At 40.6% G+C, this 19,853-nt stretch overlaps 6 protein-coding genes across 6 annotated transcripts; 3 read left to right on the top strand and 3 right to left on the bottom strand.

Annotated features, from left to right (window-relative positions):
- Window positions 1-806: 806 nt before the first annotated feature.
- Window positions 807-2,573, top strand: EAE97_003046 (uncharacterized protein; the record flags this gene model as incomplete). Its single annotated transcript, XM_038873558.1, has 1 exon — window positions 807-2,573. The coding sequence occupies one exon, from the start codon at window positions 807-809 to the stop codon at window positions 2,571-2,573; it is 1,767 nt and encodes a 588-aa protein (XP_038735421.1).
- A 734-nt stretch (window positions 2,574-3,307) lies between these two features.
- EAE97_003045 (uncharacterized protein) lies at window positions 3,308-4,752 on the bottom strand (the record flags this gene model as incomplete). The annotated part of the gene is made up of 4 exons (XM_038873557.1): window positions 3,308-3,682; window positions 3,788-4,013; window positions 4,111-4,420; window positions 4,494-4,752. The coding sequence occupies 4 exons, from the start codon at window positions 4,750-4,752 to the stop codon at window positions 3,308-3,310; spliced, it is 1,170 nt and encodes a 389-aa protein (XP_038735420.1).
- Window positions 4,753-7,901: 3,149 nt separating this feature from the next.
- Window positions 7,902-8,743, top strand: EAE97_003044 (uncharacterized protein; the record flags this gene model as incomplete). Its single annotated transcript, XM_038873556.1, has 3 exons — window positions 7,902-8,460; window positions 8,570-8,669; window positions 8,740-8,743. The coding sequence occupies 3 exons, from the start codon at window positions 7,902-7,904 to the stop codon at window positions 8,741-8,743; spliced, it is 663 nt and encodes a 220-aa protein (XP_038735419.1).
- Window positions 8,744-8,988: 245 nt separating this feature from the next.
- On the bottom strand, window positions 8,989-9,624 carry EAE97_003043 (uncharacterized protein; the record flags this gene model as incomplete). Its single annotated transcript, XM_038873555.1, has 1 exon — window positions 8,989-9,624. The coding sequence occupies one exon, from the start codon at window positions 9,622-9,624 to the stop codon at window positions 8,989-8,991; it is 636 nt and encodes a 211-aa protein (XP_038735418.1).
- A 4,990-nt stretch (window positions 9,625-14,614) lies between these two features.
- On the top strand, window positions 14,615-15,741 carry EAE97_003042 (uncharacterized protein; the record flags this gene model as incomplete). Its single annotated transcript, XM_038873554.1, has 2 exons — window positions 14,615-14,793; window positions 14,907-15,741. 2 exons carry the CDS (start codon window positions 14,615-14,617, stop codon window positions 15,739-15,741), a joined length of 1,014 nt encoding a protein of 337 aa, XP_038735417.1.
- A 1,258-nt stretch (window positions 15,742-16,999) lies between these two features.
- EAE97_003041 (uncharacterized protein) lies at window positions 17,000-18,396 on the bottom strand (the record flags this gene model as incomplete). The annotated part of the gene is made up of 3 exons (XM_038873553.1): window positions 17,000-17,215; window positions 17,288-17,661; window positions 17,871-18,396. The coding sequence occupies 3 exons, from the start codon at window positions 18,394-18,396 to the stop codon at window positions 17,000-17,002; spliced, it is 1,116 nt and encodes a 371-aa protein (XP_038735416.1).
- Between the last annotated feature and the right edge of the window lie 1,457 nt (window positions 18,397-19,853).

Below are 19,853 nucleotides of genomic sequence, written 5' to 3'. Positions count from 1 at the left end.
ACAGTGACAGGACACTCTCGACTCTCGAGATACTCTAGGTTAGACCCCAACCTCCCACCTCTTTCCCGGGCGCTTAAAAAATAATGTCAATATCCATAGCCATCGTCCAATCACAATGCAGAACGAGCATAATAGGACGGTAACATTTTCTCCCATTTCCCTCATTTTCTGCACCCTTCACTCTCTTCACATCTCTTCAACCAACCACAACATTCATCACCCTTCACTCTCGGATCATACGAAAATCTGACTGCAGCCCAAACGAGGACCGCTGGATATTTCTCCCAATAAAGTATCTGCATTGACTCTATTTGTTGATATTCCCTATTGATCCCTGGTAATTCTCCTTATTCTATCATTCTATTGGTCAATCTATCTTCCGGGCGCTATGAAATATTGCCATGAGAGCATTTCATTCTCTTCTTCCTTGACCATACAAAATGCACATCGACCAAATAAATATTCTATCACTTGATACCCTTCATCCAATCCATTCACCAGACAGCCTTACACTCGAACATCTATACTCGATATTGCCTAGGTGGGTATGTAGGTGCGCATCTCTCGCAGAATAATAATAGTATGCAGCTGTGCAGCATGCAGCTTTGCCGGCTTTGGAGGATTTCACTCCCGTATATACATCAATTCATCCCCCCTTGAAATTGGAAAGCTGGAACACTTCATGTCACTTATTATCTCAAAATATCTAAAATTGTTTCAACGGGAGTTTATGATACGCTTACAATATGCTCCATTGGAAATGTTGAGGCTATAAAAGAGGTCAATCGTATCACCACATACACAAAATGCTTCGAGGTGAATCAGATCGTATCAATATACCATCGTCCATTCTTTTGATTTGCTCAACATCCACTTCATTGTCGTCCCTTCTTTGCATCTTCTCGGCTTTCGCTCTTTTACCTATCAAGGTATTCGCGAATCCAGTATCAACAAGAAAACTTTCTCGAAGCAATCCATTGGGAATAGATTGGTCTCCAGCACCACCACCAGAAGACGGTCCACCTCTTTCAGCCGGAGCTTCACGAAATAAAGCACTTTTGCCAGCTCAGATCGGTGGTATTATAGGTGCATATCTATTCTCTCTTTGTATCGTGGGAATTCTCATAATTACTCTGGGGAAAAGATTACGAAGGCAAGTTGAATTAGAGGCTAGAGCTTTGGAGGTGGAATTAGTCGACTCAACATTTGCCGGCGTTTATACTGGATCATCAGGTCCAACTCCAATTTCTCCATCAAACCTTCGAAACTTCTCCTGGCCATCCCCCGATAGAAAGTGCTTCGCACCAGCAATCAATCCCGACCCAAACGCCTTTGTTTTTCCTTCAGTACACGAATCATACACAAATACCTACGTTTACCCTACTCAAAGACATCACAGTATACATCAGAGCATATATTCGCATCAGAGTCAACCTAGTATTGATAATAAAATTGTTGAAGCTGATCGAGAAATGATGAATCGAAATCTAGAGGATTTATACGCCCATGTGATGGAGCAAGAGGAAGCAAAGGCTGCGGGAATGGATGTAAGAAACATGCCACCTCCTAAGGTACCTGGAGGAGTATCTATGGTAGTACCACAGCAAGTTCAACAATCATCAAGGAAACTTGGAAAACACAAGCCTTCGGAAATCAATATCAACGATGCTAAATCAACCAAGACCCATTCTCGAGCATCCTCCATAATTTCAGCTCTTACCTCTCCTAGATCTGTACCTAAATCACCTAAATCTCCACGAAGAAAGGGAATTCGGGGTTTACGAATTTCATCTCCAATTGCAACACCACACTCAACCACTTTCTCACATGCCGCGTCGGATGAAGAGCCTTTAACACCACGAGGATACGTGCATAGAGCTCCGCCACCAATTCCAAGAAATCAAGCCCCGTACGGCTCCACATCATCTAACGGTGGGTCACCTACTCGCAGTATAGCAGAGACCCTCGACACAATATCACCTGTATCTCCTCAACAAAAACTCCCTTCCCTTAACACCCGCAATCTCCAAATCTCCCTCAAATCCGAACCAAATACTGCTTCTCCTCATTCAGCAGAAGAACGCACCAAAACTATGTTTTCCCGACCTCTTCGGGCCGCTCCTTCCAAAAATTCTCTCCTCCATAAAACCCAAACCTCGAATGGTTCTTCTGCCTCTCCTGATTCCCCCTCATCATCCACAGCTATCGGCTCTACCTCCACTTATCAGACCGCTAGCAACGCCTCCTCAGCACCGACCCGCTCCCTCCCCTTCCGCGAGCAATTTCAACAAAATATGCTCTCCCCAAACCTCCCCACTAAAACCACCATTCTCGAACGCGTTCCTCGGGATAATGGACAGAAAACCGGAGGTCTCAGAACGGGAGGTCTTAGAACACCTTTCAGTGGAGGCACGGTACCATATAGCCCTTATCAACCATTTACACCCATGATGCCGATTACGCCGCGATTAGTGACCAAGGAGGATAGAAAAAAGATGAAGAGAGCTATGCCCAAAACACCGGTTGTGGAAATGATCAAGAGTGAAGAGGATATTTGGGACAGTGGATATTAAGTTTATATTCCTTTCATAGAGTGGCATGGTATGAGAGTAGTACCTAGGCAGAGGAGTCAGAGACAGGAGCGGAAATGTAAATGTGTAAAAACATTACATGAATTAATGACATTACGAAGAGATCCAATAGATCTTTGGGCGTAGAGTATTCAAGGCGGAGTTACAATTATTTTACGACATATTTCTTGCTCCCGTTCCCCAGGAGTCTGTAACGAAGATGGGTTAGGAAATTGTACAAGTATGAGAGATGAGGAAATGGAGTAATCATGATAAAGATGTCATGCGCCAGCCTCTTATCCTACTATTATGCCTACTTTACATAGCTGCTTGCATGCTTCCACATTTCCTAAGTATTTGGATAAATTATACAATGAGATTTTTTTCTTCCTCAAGATGGTCACAGAAGTTTTCGGATTTGTAGATTTGAGGTAGGAACTACCTACTTATTAAGTAACTTCAATCAAGCCATTTCAGTTTTGGAATGGAATGGGTAACATATGAGAAGATTCAAAGCATTCACTGTTAGTCTCAAACATTTTCAAATATAAGTCTTAAATTCTTCATTTGTCAATCCCTCCATCAAGAAATAAACCATCTCTATCCCACGGTGCCTGCACCCTCACAGAAAAAAATAAGAAAAAGAAAGCCATCCCAAAAAACAGAGTACCACCCATAACCCATCCCCACCCTCCACAATCCATCTAAACAAATCCAACCCAACCCAACCCCCATCTCTAACTAACATACGCCTGCCCCGCCAAACTCAACGCGGTCCCCGCCGCATTGAGCAAAAAGCCCGGAAAAACGCCAAAATACGAGTATCTCTCTACATAATCCTGGGCATCCAACCACGGCAGAACGGTTCTCAAAAAGGCCGCTTGCTGCGCATCCGAGCCGTAGCATTGGAATTCCGTGATCCAGATGGGCAGCTTGAGGGTTTCGTGCGCGTTGGTGACGTTGGCCATGAACCAGTCGGTGCCCGATTGTCCGGAGCTCGGCTCGCAGTCTTGGTAGTAGTGGATGGCGGCGAAGTCGATGTGGCAGGAGGTGCAGTTTCCGAGGAAATATTGCGTCCAGGTGCGCGAGCTGTAGGAGCCGCCTGAGGACCACTGGGGAGGGAGGGGTTAGTTGGATATTGTGAGGGGGGTGGGAGGATTGAATGTTGAGAGAGTTTAAATGGATTGAGAGGAATGGATTGGGTGGGAGAGTCTTACACTATTCCAGTTATTCCACAAAACGCCTGGCCCACCAATGCGCACCTGCCCTTTGAATTGTTCAATGTAGGATTTGTATCCAGCGGCTGCGGCTTCAGGAAGCATGTTGGAAGATTGTTCGTAAGTCAGATCTGGTTCGTTGAAACCAAGTATGCTTTTTGCGGTTTGTACGGCAGAAACCCAGTTTTGATCCATGATCTTGGGGAGGCCCCAAAGCATTGGGACGCTGGGAATTGTGTCAGTTATATATAAGTATTCAACTCATAAGAAAGGAGTAAATAAGCAGACAGGAAGGGAAAAACAGCGAGAGAGAAAAGACTTACAATTCAATACTTGAATCCAAACCATTACTCTTGAATCCCCAATCATAGCCCCAGGTAATCTTACTATATCCTTTGAGCATATTTCCATATGTCGAATCGCCATGGACATTGTTGGAATCGTATGTGATACCGCGTTTTCCGGATTTGCTCGGATTAGAGGTGTTAGGTGGAGTTGTGCTCGACCCGCCACCACTCTGGAATGCAGTCAAACGATTTGGTCCACCGCACATCTCTGCATTATTACCCTTGCAGGCCATATTGCAACCATCTGCGGCAGGTCCATTTCCATTAATGATTGAGTTGCCACACCCTGTTCATAGATGTATCAGCAAATGGAAGTGCGAAGGAGGGTTGAGGAAGGGTAGGGTAGGTAAGGAACTCACAGCATTCTCCTCCATACTCAGTACCAGCGTATGAGAAACCAGCTGCCGAACAAGAGGCTTGACAACCTTCATTTGTCATGGCTCCAGATACTGATACGGGGGTGGTCAGACCACGACCAGAAACATTGTCAGTGTAGCAGCCAATAGATTTCCAGCTCTGTCTCTTCTCAATATTGGTTTGGACATCTTGAGATTTGATTGTCATGCAAGTTGCTGTGGCAGCAGATGTGACAACGAAGATTGCTTGAAAGAAAAGCATATTGAAGACTGAACTCGACAGTTGATCGTCAGTGTGTTGGGGAGTTCAAGGTCGAAGGTCGATGGTTGAAAGCTCAAGTCTTCTGTCTTAATAAAGAGGCCAGCAAGTGAGAAGAAGATTCCTTAATCTCCACAAATTTCCCCGGATTTCACTTGATCTTAAAACTAAAATGATTTCTTGAAATTATCATAATGTCATACGAGCACAAATTTAATCGGAGCGAACATTCCATGTCGGAGTGAATCAGGAACCACGGCACTTTCTTCCTAATTTCTAGGCAGTACACACTGTCGAATCAGATTATTCGGAATCAAAATCACCTTTCGGCATATTCAAAATTGTGGGTAAGAAATAAGAAATGACATATTTGTGTGATGAGGTTCCAATCTTAAGGGTCTAGGTGGTCAGACGAACATATTAGAAGCTCATTTGTGGTGCCAAAACATAGGTTGCATCTTAAAGTAGGTGGAACCAAAGACCACGCCGTAGTAAACAAGACGACAAGTAATGGCGCAGACGGGCTTTCGTCGGTTTCATATATATTTTAATGTAAAACTATGAGTAAAATACTTAGGTAAATGAACAGCATGAATCACATGTCGACTCAATATCTCACCAACATTCGATGCATATATATATATATATTAAATGGTATGATTGGCTGTTTTGTTTGTTCTGATATTCTCAAACTCGTACAACTGGAGGCTATGAGAACCTTTACTCCACAAACCAAAGAAGCGGATAAGGCGCTGAAGCCACATGGCATATAATATATATTTATCCAACCTGCACCCCGCATTCCAGTAAGATGGGCTCGCATGGTCATCTGGTATTACTATGACATCCTGGCACCGATGTAAGGCCGGAAAGTCGCCGTGTCTCGGTACCAACCGTGTAAATCACTAATTGCAATGACTGCATGAGAAATTGAGGCATTAGATGATATGAGTAGTATGAATGACTCGGCAGCTAAGCTAACAAGCCCATATGATTCAAGAATTCACTAGCATATACTTCGCAGTGTTCCTTGTTCATTTCTAGGTATTTGTGCAACGTGTTGAAAAGATTTTGTACGACAATGAAGGGGAAGCCGAAATGAACCACTGAAACATGTGTCCTAGCTATCAGTCACCGCTTGTAGACGAATTTATGAGCCAATAGGACCTCAAATCAAGAACGAAGACGACTTCATTATCACCGGTCCAGGAAACTCTTTCCTTCTAATCGAATGATCCCTAATCCAAATAATGGACATGAAGCAAGCCGAGACTGCTGCTAGGATTCAACCATCACGAATTGAAGAAACCGGAGCAATTTTGGCTTTGGAGTAAAATAAATACTACTATATTCGGGTTGAGGGAGCGATATTTAATGTTAGGAATTACATAGGGTTGTTACTGAATGTTCTAAGTAGTGACTCGATACCAAAGTGGACTCGATGTTTGACTAGTAAGTTCCAAGAGAATTAAAGCAGTGATAGCCATGACAGCTCTGGTGCATCTGGCAGTCTTGGTACCTGATAGTGCCTGACGCAATTGTAGTGATCAAAGGAGCATAAAAGCGTCTCACAATTATCCTTGAAGGGAAGGATGCAGCTTCCCGACACAGTGGTGAATAAGACCGAAGGCATTCCGCAAAGAAAGTATGAATATGGCCAAAATCGAAAACATGTTTATTGCAGTAAATTGGAAATGAGCTAGGAAGACTGCGCAAGATGACAATAATGCCAAATGGATGGGTAGGCTTTAATGAGTGATTGAATATGGATTTAAGTATCTTGAGTTTCCAATGGACTGGACTGCAGTCTGGCAATCAAAAAGCTTTGATTTTTGGAGTCAATCGGATGATTCAATTGGGTTGAGATATTACATCTCATTTTCAATACCGTATCGCTTTTGGACTGGAAGCTTGGCCTAATTTACCAGTCCGAATGATTGGATACCATAGGAACATCAGTAGATGTCCGCCAATTTCGCGACGGCGACATTGGAGCGAAAAGATCAAACCACTGGCTCTAACTTTGATCCAAAAACAGAGACAACTTTCTATTGAATACCAACATTGTGATTCCTAAAAACTCCGCTCTCATGGATCAGCCATGAAGGAAGACAGAGAAGTATCAAAAAGCCTGTACGCCAAATGTCTTGATACAGGAACAGGCTGCAGAATAAACCAGAAGAGAAGGAATGATTGTAGCTTATTGTAATCGCGGCCTGCTTGGAGCTGTGAAGGATGATGATCGTAACCTTTGTTGACGCGGGGCTTGGAAGTGTTGGATGGAGAATTATATTAGGTGCGTACCTAGCAGACGTGTCCTGCTAGTTTAGTAAACTTTGGCCAGATTGAGCTAAAGCATCATGTGACGACAGTCGAGCATCGATAAGCACACACCTCAACAGATGTTCTAGTAACCACTTACGAGTAGCATACGTACCTTTCTTGTCCTCACATTTCCATCTATTGGTCTTTTAAAAGTATCGAACATGAATCACAGACATCAATTTCCAGCTTGAAACATGAAACATTCACCCCTATTACTTCATCGGCTGGAAAAAAATGTTGTGCTTACTGGGAATATTCTCGGCCTCTTGGGCTCCGACTTCTCAGGGGTTTTGACATCCCCGCTTACTGTAAGACGGTACACTATACTCTAAATGATGGATACTTCAGGGTATATCGGGCTCTATCATTAGTGCTCCACAGGTTCACAGACCTATATCTCCACTTTGAAGTGATTTCGGGGGCTCGGTTGTTACGGATGCTGTGGGAAGAATCGAGATGCGATGAGGTGAGATGTCGCACGCGCGCGCATGGGAACTTGGCTGCCTCTGGATCTTGATGTTTCGGGTTTTCATAATGCTTGATCGATGAGATTATGGATGATAAGCTGTGGGGAGAGCTTGGAAAAGGAGGCGAATTTAGACTGCTTACGTGTGAGCAAATGCGAGATTCGTGGATACTCGTTTGCATGCTTTGGGAATCATTATATATGGTTCAGAGAGAAGCCTGTACTTATACCCAAAAGGCATCAACAAATTTACTACTATTCTCATCACCCTATTCCTCATCACTTCATTGTGCAAAAGAGACATATTCGGAACCCTATATCGGAAAGTTAAACAGTTATAGAAAACATGGGAATAAGAAACATGGGAAGCGAAAAGATATTGCAAGTCTTTGAGATTTGGGTTGCTTATGGCGAGACGGGAGTTATTCAAGAAGGCGTTCTCATTGTTCCATATCCGTCCTCAACCTCATCTATACCCATGCCTACATGCACGTCAGAATCCCCGTTATCCTCCTCAAATCAATTTCCGATCCCATATCTATTCCACACGACACACAATCCCTCGTCCTCCGTCTCATCTGCATCCGCATCCGCATCCGGGTCTTCACTACCTAGCCCCATTGGTGGTAGATCTAGTTGGCAAGGTAACATTCTTGCCTCTTCCCTACCTCTCTACCTCCAAATATGTGCTTCGATAACTTCACGACATTGTAGTGCTGAAGAAATAGAATTATTGAGAAAGCCAGCAGAGTGGTCGAAGATGTTATTTTTGGATTTGGCTCGAGAGGGCATTTGGGTGGAAAGCATCCTCACGGAGAATAGAGATAGAGAGCTGGGTGGAGAGAGGGCGAGGAGGAGGGAGAGGCAGCAAGAAAGAGATGCTAGAAGAAGAAGGAGAAGAAGTGAGATAGAGCGCCCAGGTTTGTGTGATTCTATGATGTTGGGAAGGTTAAGAAGAAGATTGGGGTGCGAGGTAAGGACACACGAGAGGGGAGAAAGACAAAAATACAGGGGTGGACGTGTGAATAGGAATCTTGCCAGCGGATGTAGACTCAGAAGACGAAGACAAGTTCTACGCCCTCGGAGAGCCAGAGATGATCGAGGAGAAAATGAAATCCCAAATCCAAAGGTTTGTGCTTCCTTGTGAAGACATCAAACTTATTGATAGCGAGTGTCGCTAATTTTATTCGTCGCAGTAGATGATTCGGAAGTTGTGGAGCGGTATTTTTCAGTCCTGTGCGAAGCCTTGAGTGTTGTTAGAAAGGTTAAGAATGCTCGAGTATTTCAATGTACATATTAGGCATGAAGACGGAGAAGAAATCTCTTGCTGTGATCTCGAGCCATGGATACATGTAAATATTGATCAGAGCAAAAAAGAAAATTGTTTAATACTGTATACAATGCTATAAACCGAAAACTAGAATTATAAAGTGTTTGCTACCGACTCCCTACAAGATAGCTCCAATAACAGACTCGAATATCAACCCAAACACGTCTCCAATGGCATTAGCTGTCACCGTTTCAGCAATCATGCCTGCATACTTTAACTTCTTGTTTTCAGGCTTCTCACTTGGCTCGTAGTCTTGTCTGTACCCTCTAGGTAAGCGAGAATGTCTTCCTGATCGGGATTCATGAAATTCCTCCTCTTCCTCAAGGTAGTCCAGATCATCGTCAGAAGATTCTGAATCTCTGGATACATATCGCTGCCGCGCGTAATACTTATGATGTGGTTCCATGTTAGAACTCCGATAATTATGATAATCTTTCTGGTCTGGTACAGCACTTCTTTGCGGCTTGTAAGCCATGTTGTTCCAATCAACAGATTCGAAAGCATACGATGACGGATGTTCATTCCGTGATTTTGAGGAAGGGATATAACCGACACGCTCAATAGGGAGCTTTTCAGGTCTGTCGAAAAGAATGTGCGCGATATTTGCACGACTCATATAGTCCTCCCATGTTTCAATCCAGTCAGCAGCGCTATTCAATGGTACACCAAGTTTCTTCGCTACTGGCTCCACGCTCCGACAAATCGCGTCAAATGGTAACCTGTCGTCTCCGAAGACTTTACCTTTATAGATCATATTTCCACCTAGTGAACATTGTAGTGATTGCTCGTAGGAAGTGTGCCATCTTGAAAGATCCCGAGATGTATGATAGACACAAAGATGATAATCATTTTCCACTGACTTGCCGCCCTCGTGAATCAAAATCACTCCAGCTTGTGAAATTCCGGTATCTGCAAGGATAGAATGAAAAGCCCATACATCATATATAATTGTCGCTTGGGATGATGTCATTGGCTGGATGCTTTATGAACAGTATTGAACAGTTGTAAGTGACAAGAAACCTGAGATAAAATCAAACCTTTACCCAAGGAAATTCAAGAGATGAAATCTTTCAAGATATGATTGAGATTTAAAAGACCTCGAATGAGGAAAATGTTTGTTTGTTTGTGTGAATGTTGGTGGTGTGTTGTATGGTCTTGAGGCAGAGCAGGGCACGCCTTCGACCTTTGGCTTTAATTCTCCTGAGGCAGGTAACCGATTTCCCTACTACGTACACGTCCCTGCTATATGCACAATCTTGATTACCCATTTTGAATCACTTTAAAAATTAATAACAATTCCAATTTATAAGATAAAAAGCTAGTAATTTAATTAATAAATAACAAGATATAATATTATCTAAAAATATAATAAAATCTTTAGATTTTGAATTTCGATGGAATTTATAATGCTTGTTCTTTATTAGATTATAATATAACCTTTTTCTCTTTTTCTTTTGAATTATTAGTCTTTATAATATTAGAGAACTCTATAATCTTTATTGATATTAGATTTATAATAAAAGAAGTTTTGGGGAACTTTTTATTTCTTTTAATTAAAGATTTCGTTAATTTTAGAATCTTTTTGATCTTCTTTTTTATATTATATATAATCTAATAATCAATCTTCTTTTACAATACTTTTTCTTTTATTTCAATCTTTTTTTATTCCTTCTTAGTTTTCTTTTCAGCTTTTATTTGAAGTTTAGCTTTCTTCTCTTGTTTCTTTTTAAATACTTTATTTTCTTAATATATTTTAGTTTTAATAATAATAAAGGGTAACTATAAAAATGTATTATTCCCCTTTTCTTTAATAAGATTTAAATACTTTGAATAAGCTCTTTTCCTTTTTTTAAGCTTTAGAGTCTCTTCTAAATCTTTAGATTTATATTCCTATATAAAAGCTTCAGTTTCTAATATAGTTGTAATCTTAAAAAGCTTTAAAATGATCTTATGGGTGGGAATGCAATGAAATTCTAATTTCATTTTATATATCGCTTTTGATATATATAGTGTAGTAAGAGTATTTTTATAAATTTTAAATAATATAGGTAGTATAAAAGGAGTTTCTAGAGTAATATAATCAATTATAAAACTTCTATTTATAGAATATATACTCGTTTTTTTAAAGAATTATAAAATATTATATCTTATATAAATAAGCTTCCAAACCTTTTTAAATATATTCCAAAATATATACTTTGTTATATCAATAATTCCCCTGTTATTGTATATCAAATTATTCAATAATATATTGTAATTTATTGAAAGAATACTAAAGGTTCTAATATCAAGAGATTGTAATCAATATGTAAAATGAAGGAGGAGAATTAAGATAATAATTTTTAATTTATTGTATTTTAAAAGAAATTCTATATTAATATAATTAAAGTGATTATTAATAATAAATAAATAATATCTTTTATTTGCTTTTTGATATATAGTAGAATCGAATATATTTATAAATTAATATAAATCAAAAGTATTCAATAATTATTTATTGCTTGAAATTCCAAAATAGGCTTTATTCTTTTCTTCTATATTCTAAATTCATATATTTTATAGATTCTCTAAGTTTTCTTTATAAATAAAAGCGGGAGGGAAAACTATTCCATTAGTATATATAGCTATCAGTAGAGTAATAAACTCTTTTAATTTATTTTATCTAGCTTTTATTATTTTATCTCTATTATAAGCACTAGTATTTATTATCCTTTTTATAGTTCTTTTTATATTAATTATAAAATCCTTTTTATTTCAATTGTATATATCTCTTAGTTATATATTATATTTTATAATCATTTTTATTAATTAAATTAAAAAAAGAGGGATATTAGTAAAAGTGTTTTAGATAATAAAGATTAATAATAATAGAAAATAGCTTAAACCAGATTATAAAAGTAATCAAATATAATAATATTATTAGTTTTTATATGTAAATTATTAATACAATGAAGATATTAACTTTTAAAATGTATTAAATACCTTTTAACAAAATTGCTAATTTAATTCTTTTTTATTTCTTTATTTAAAATCTCTTTTATAAGGTTTCTAATTATATAGTTTATAGAAAGAATAAATTTTTGTATTAGCTTATTAATTTGATTAATTAAAATCTCCTTTTAATTATTAAAAAGCATTTATTTTGTATTAAAAAGAAATTATTTTTTTAAGATAGTTTTACCTTTATATTGTTAGAAGAATGTGGATTAATCAATTTTGAAGAAATTAGCTGTCTGAATATATTTAGGAGCTTGAACCCCTTTCAAATAATCTAATGTAAGCTTTATATAAGTCTTTAAAAGTATATCATTAATATTTGAAGCTATAATATTAATATTTCCAAAGTTGTGCATGTAGTAGGGATGTGCATATAGTGGGGAAATCGGTTAGAGTAGGGCACGGGCTCCGACCTTTGACTTTAATTCTCTCATTACAATACTTACAAAATCAACAAACTTACGACTGGCTGAATAAGAAAATTAAACGTGGTCAACGAAAAACCCTCTAGTTGTCGTAAAACCGCTTCAAAATGCTGGTGAATATGTCCAACCCCGCGTCTAATGAATGCCTCGGTATCTAAAGAGCCACTCTAGTACTGCTGGCTATCATTGCTTGCTTGCTTGCTTGCTTGCTTCATTCTTGTTGAGCGACTGAGTCTGGTATTCATTTTGGTTATCTTCAAGAGCAAGAGTTTGTTCTACCGGCTGTCTTTTTGTCGGAATGAGGAGGTGATTGATGTTGACCTTGATATCTTAAATGGAAGGTGGTGCAAATTAGCTCAAGCAGCCACCAACGACCTTTCCCAGCATTTTACTTTGACTTCTCCTTATTGATCCTTTCCGAGAGATCTTACCTTTTTTCCTCTTTCTGGCGTTCAATTTCCAAAGGAGAAGTTTGTCTCTATTGAAATGATTTTCTCATGTTTGGATGACACAATTCTACCTTCGTCACTCCAGTGAAAGTATATGAGAGTTCCAAATACCCAAAATAGGATTGAACGATCAAAATTTCAATAATACGGGAGAGACTTGACTTCTCGTCGATATTCTTTATCCCAAAATGGTCTAGCTACCATAACTCGCTCAATCACAGTGGAATAGCATTGAGAGGAGGAGCTAGTAAGGCTCTAATGTGGCGATTTTTCAATGTACACCCGAGCCATGGTTGATCGGAGACATGGCGCCAGCAGAGACTGTTGTGCTCCCACCCTGAAATATGGAATGTATCAGGCCGGAAATCATATGCGAAATGCAGAGTTTTTGATAATCTTAGCATTGGAAGGATTTTCACCAGTTGTCTGTTGTTGGAAATCAGCAATAATTTACACCAAACGTTTGGTAGTGCCTATCTCTCCAAGCTGACATACATATTTCTCTTATATGTATTTCTCCTAGTTCCTTATTTTTCAATCCCATTCTGTTGCTACTAGCTTGAGTTCTTCGCCGTGTACATATGTCGACCGAGGACTTTGACAGCATATGACCAGCACAGCTATATCCATTTGTCCTTCCATCTTATTAAGGGCGCTCAGATATTTCCAAGATATCAGACCGAAAGCTACTATTGTCCAATGTACATTAGCTTTTGTATGCTTGCTAGGAGATACATGGTCTCGACCATGTTAGGCAACCCAGGGCTAATGTCTTTTGCCTGCTAAAATCTGTCTCTCTCACTGGTCCCATGATTCTTTTCGTGCAACTCAACGAGATATTCGTGTGGACAACACTGCGAAGGTTCTCTAAGGTTGGCTTTCAAATTCTTCCCAATACCGTGAAAGCTTTCTGTCGAGGTTATCAAATCGTCATAACAAAAGGTTATTGGATGATCTTACTTGGTCATCTAAGTTCCTCCATTGATAGTATCCGCCACTCGGTTGAAAGAGTAATCTCTGCGTGCAGAGTGTTATTTGATGGGATGAGTTGAATTAGAGGAACCATTTGAATGTTTTGGTTGTCGAAATGCAGTGTGGACGATTGAGATCTTCGACTGAAATGTTAGTCATCTCACGATGATAGTATCCCTCCTACCACTTTTTCAATCACCAATAGTGCCTTGTTCTGTCAAATATTAATATCAAGGTAAATGAATCTTCTTAAAAGCAAAGGCTCACAATACACTCAAGCAACTTAGCGGCTGGCCTCAGTATAGCCCAGCATGTATGTATAAGCTTGCCCGAGTTCGATCGCAGGATCCTATCACCAAGCAAACCCTACATACAGTTGAGAACTACAATTCAGCGAGCTATACGCTATTACTTCTTCTCCATTGAGAAATGGTGGGCTTATTGTCCTCGTTAGCAAAAGTTTTTATTGTTGTGATTGAGTTTCTGGTACTCAAAAGCGAATATCATGTTTGTGATCTTTTTCTATGTCAGTCCGTTCATGATTTTACCGATCTCAAATTCACTGTTGGTTTTCTCAACAGAAAATTATGTGTGGACAATAGAAATTCGACAAGTTCTCTATGAGTCAGCTAACCGGTAAGGTTTGACAATAAAGTCAGAGTTTCATAGCGACATTTAACCCAGATCTTCTGAGAAGTAATTCAATTCCTCACTTCGATTCTAGTTTTGTTCTCTCCTGTTGTCACTTCTGCTTATTCAAGCAACGCAGAACGGACACCACTACTCTACTACTTAAATAGAGTATAACTTCACCAAAGATCTCATCTTGTTCTTTGCCTTGACCGATTCTTCGATCTCTCCAAAACCAATTCTCAATCTATCAACAGCAACTCTCTTCACAATGTCTTTCAATCCCACCTACTTCATTCGCAGTGCTTCTCCCTACTTTTCTCCATACTCTAGTAGCTTCGGCAGCTTCAGCAGCTCCTCGACTAGCGAATCGCTTAGTCTCCTCGATGAGCCCGAGAGATCTATCGAGCATCTCAATCAACTCCCCAGATCGGAGCCTTCTGAGAAAGCGTCTGAACTGGCTGCAATGATTCATCAGAATCATCAATATGATCATACTTCATATGAGCAAGTATCTCTTCTAACTTTCAATCCATCCAATTTACTAATCACACAACCTACAGAGCTTCGCCTCCACGTCGCTTCGTTCTTCCAGACACTGCGGTCACTACCGCTACACCAATGACCCCTCTCCTCCCTCCCTACCAACCTCTCGAGAAAGGCAGCGCAGAGACCACCACACTTCAACCACCAAAGCATTTCGCTGGAGAGGTCACCAATCCCACCAGCCAAGACCACTCAGCACTCCGCACTCAAGCTCCTATCGCCATAACCCTAACTTCTCCCTACGATTTTTACTACCCCTCTCAACCCCCCACCCCATTTCCTCTCACCCTCGACCCCAAACTATTCATCACTCTCCAGCCACACAACTACCCAGAGCTCATTCTCCCCCAACTTCGCGATCTTATCCTCAACATCGAGTATACAATGGATACACACTTGATGAGACAACTCCCCAACATACGCTCCCTCCTCCGCTTCCTCTCCTCCTTCCCTGACTTCGGCCTCATAACCACTAACCTCCCTGCGTTCCAAGCACAGATAGGAACTCACTTCACCACCGCTGACACACGGGAAGAACAGTATTTCGCCGTCAAGCCCGAGCCGGAATTAAAAATGATCTTAAGAATCTTCGATGAGCGCTACACTGATAAGTTTCCCCGTCGAGCAGCCTGTCTTATTTATCCAGATGACTTTGAGCATCAACCTGCTGGAGAAAAGGATACTGAGGAACCGGCTTGTCGCTTTCCGGATCCGGATAAAGGGGGTGTGGATATGGATACCGGGGCTTCTGCGCTGGTTTATAGACAGGGATGGGGTGGGAAGACGAAGTATGTTGTCACTGCTTCTTTTGCGGGGGATGTGGGAGTACAGTATCCAGAGTATCACTTTTGAGCTTGATATTTGTGAATTCTGAGTTTGGAGCTGGATTGTTACATGGTTTACTGAAGATCTTCAAAAGATTTGTACTAATGGACGGATGGAATGGAGTTTGCTGGACGCAGGTGTACATTAAAGGACGTGATACTTGATGCTCGATACCCACTAATCACAATACAATACAATACCAAGACATTTCCAATCCATTTTCCCTGCAGATGTACGAATATAAAAATATGGTCTTGAACGCATTTGCAAGCTCCCCTCAGACCCATAGAGATTCACAGAACCCGTACAAGTTACAACCATTCAATTCAATTCAATTCAATTCAAATTTCCCACCATCATTAGAAAAAACCTTCTGCTGAACTCAAGACCTCTCTAACCTTAAAATAATAATCCCCGATCTTGATCCGGTAAAAAAATAGGTGGTAATAAAAGTATCCATCCACACACCTAATAAATTCATCTCCCATCTCCTATCTCTCACCTCCTTAATCACCTCTCCTACACTCCTACAATCCTCTCCCCCCCCAAAAACATATCCTTCGCCCCCATCCAATAGAGTGCCGAATAACAATCTAAACAATCATCCCCAATGAATTTAATCCTACATCCATCAATCCAAGTCATCGTGCTTCGAACTGAAGCGGACCCGGCTACGTCCCCCTCATTCCTCCTTCCCCTCAGTGCGGGAAACCCTGTCTCATCATCCCTCTCAAACATCACCCCTTACTTCCTCAACTCCTTCGAGCTAGCTGCTAGCAAGCGATCATCATATATCTACTTGCCTATCACTCCCTCTCTTCAAATTTCCTTTTTCATTATACATCAAATTCATTAGATGTGCAGTTATTTCAAAGCTACAAAAACCTAATGGACTCAAATAGTGGGCGGAATGTTCTTTTTCTCTACTCTCTACTCTATGTAACAAATCTAATCTCCTATTGAACATCTTTTCCTATCTCCTCACGCCGAGAGGATGTAACAATCAAGCCACCCGACGCAGTCAAAGCTGGTCAGACGCAGCATTGCATTACCATTCTTCCAAAGCACATAGGATATCGTTTCATCTTATCCACGCCTGCCTAAGATGATGACGTTTCTTTCAAATGACAGAATATCAATTCATTCATCTAGATATCTTATTTCACCAAACTCCCGCTTCTAAAAAGGAATAAGCAAACAAAGTCTATCGATCCATCTAACCCATTGCTATCTCCGGTTCTTCATATCTCTATATTAAAGTTGATTCGGCGATGAGATGAATTATCTAGGCAGTAGGCTTGAACTTCATAGGGGCTTGTTCGGTAGTCTCTGCAAAAGGAACACCGAGTTCAAAGAGCTTGGTGATGACATTTGCGAAGTCCTTCATGAAGAGAGATTCATCATTTGCGTACTTCTCAACGTATGAGCGGAAAGATTTATCGGAGACGAGAGCCATGTCGGTAGGAAGCATCATGAGGGACTTGGTGGTCTTGTCTTCGTACTATTTAGAGATTATATGTTAGTTTACTCTACTTTGGCGTCCAAAAATGGAAAGGGACGGGGTTAATCATACCTGCTTAGGACCATTCCACTTTTTCCAGTTCCACTTCTCATTCAACAAGAGCTTGTAGTAGTCGTTGGTGACAACTGTTGGAGAGAAAGTCCAAGGACCCTCAAATCCACTACGATCAGTGTGGCAACGTCCAAGAGCGTGAGCACCACTCAAAGCAACAATTTCTTGATCATTGAATCCCATACGACCGAAGATAGCTCTCAAGTGCTTGTTACCTTGGGACGCATCCGGGAGACGTCCATCAGGTGTGCAAGCAGCAGCGTCCTTATCTTGTCTACCTGGTCGGAAAGGAATGACTGGACCTTGCATTTCTTGAATGGCGCAAATACCAGCCAAGATCCACAGATCAGAGTAGGAGATCCATGGGTGCTTCTCTGTGAAGATGTTAGTAAGAAGTCACTTGCTCCACGGTTGATAAGGACAAGCCCCGAAATTCCATAGCTCCCAGCGCCCGGATCTACAAAAACCAGTATAGAAAGCCTTCTCTAACTTTTCCAAGCTGGTCTCTATTTCCCCGGCCCACTCACCCGCACCGGAGGAGTAACATGTCTTCATTTACAAAAAAGTGAAATAGTCGACTTACCCTTAATAGGAGCCAAGAAATCTCTAGCAGCAACCAAACCAGCATTGGCACCGTGATCACCCTCTGGAGCAAATCTCATAGTGGCACCATTGCTACCACCAGTACCGGTTTCCTTGTCGAAGGTTCCGCTGCAATGCCACGCCAATCTGACCAAGACGGGTCCGTAAGAACCATCATCATAATCATCCTTCTCTTCCAATCTCTCTGCAATTTCGTTGTACACCTTTTGGTAATCGTCGAATGTAGGTGTGAAGAGACCGGCGGTTTCCTTGGCAGAACCACTCAAGAGTGATCCATTACCTTGGGAGATGAAGTAATATCCAGCACCTCCAGCAACGGCCAAAGCAGCAACACCGATGGAGAGAGGGAAGGAAGATTTGGCAGGTCCCTCAGATGCATATCCACGACGAGATTGTTGACGGAATGCCTGACGAGGAGCACTCAATGCAGTACGAGTGGCGGATCTGAAAGGTGTGGATTTGAATGCAGCGCCTGCGCGAGCAAAGGTTCGAGTAGCGGATGCCATTTTGAAAAATAGGTTATATTATGATGTATGTGTTGGTTGATATTCTACTGAAGAAAAGAGTCAAAAGTAAGTAAGTATTCTCTTTTTACACTATATCTTTTTTATATCAAATAAGAAAAGCAAACGAATTGAAAGATTTCGAGGGCAAATAACGAGGTAGAGTAAAGAATAGAGAGTAGAGAGAATGAAAAACTTACAGAAGACAAGAGAAGTAAGATAAAGACAGAAGTGAATGAATCTTTCTCACACACTACTGGTATCACTATTATTGATGATATTCCCAAGATTGAAAAGATGAAGGTGGTAAGATTTCAACCTTTAGTAGTACGGAACTGAAACCTAGGTGACCGGTAACCTCCACTTTACTTTACTTTACTTTACTATACTTCACTACACTCCTCACTTCACTCCTCACAGACCTCCTCGTCTTCAAAGTTCAAATCCACCCAGTACGATCCACCAACATTTCCTGAAGCCTTCTGCATCGAGTTTCCATATCGAGTTAGTATTTCCATCGGATGCCCCTCTGTCCATTCCATTTTCTATCTCTAGCTCCACTTCTCTCAAGGAAATAGCCAGTGAGAGTGTGAGAATATGAGAATAATAAGTGCAAATATTTCCCAAATAGAAATGATAACGAAGCAAACCTCGACCCACTTAATTCTCCAATCTTATCAATCATAATTTCACATTGACTAATCACAGTCCACGTATTCAAAAGATTATTAGAAGAACATTTGACATGACTCTTCTGGAGTGTTCGGGTTGACAAATTGGCTGATATTTGACTTTACGGAGTATACCATTTTTGGAGGGGTCAATTGAATTTATCCACGACGACTTGTTGGGAGAAAACTAGTACAGTTTTCATCTGGAGAGAGAGATACGTAGACCATTTTTCCAAGTCTTTTATCTTGTACTCGTACTACACCTGCATCGATTGTTTATATTATATGATAAGGCTGAACGCCACCGAAGAGGCTGAAATCTCGAATACATATAATTTAGAAAAGAGAAAAAGGTTCCCGGTGTCCGAGATATAATAATTGATCAGCTATTTTTCATGACCTCTGATTGGTTGTGACCCCTGAAGGAGATCTTAGCTCCGAGTGCGGAACGCGACATGTGAGAGTGCGGAGTTCGTTCCGACTTGAAATCCGAATTATGTGAGCAGAATTCTTTCAACGTTTCTAGAATCAGGTATCACGGGGAATATTTGGTGATCAATATAAGTTGGATGAGTTGTATGACTAAACAGTCTTTTGAAATCTACAGAGTAATACCAGTAAGTGGTCTGGTCTGGAACGAAGGGCTCAAGTAAGCAGAATGGCTTTTTCAACCCTATCAACCAGGGCAGGCGTTGATGTTTGGATTAATGGTCACGTCATATACAGGCTGGAAGACGATATAGATAGACATCATATAGGAACACTTTTATGGAAATACCCTGCAGCCTT

This window comes from Botrytis byssoidea (genome assembly GCF_014898295.1).
Source record: "Botrytis byssoidea strain MUCL 94 chromosome Unknown BBYS_005, whole genome shotgun sequence".
NCBI classification, from domain to species: domain Eukaryota; kingdom Fungi; phylum Ascomycota; class Leotiomycetes; order Helotiales; family Sclerotiniaceae; genus Botrytis; species Botrytis byssoidea.
The sequence above is the reverse complement of the archived record's forward strand: the minus strand, read 5'-3'. Positions and strand labels throughout refer to the sequence as shown.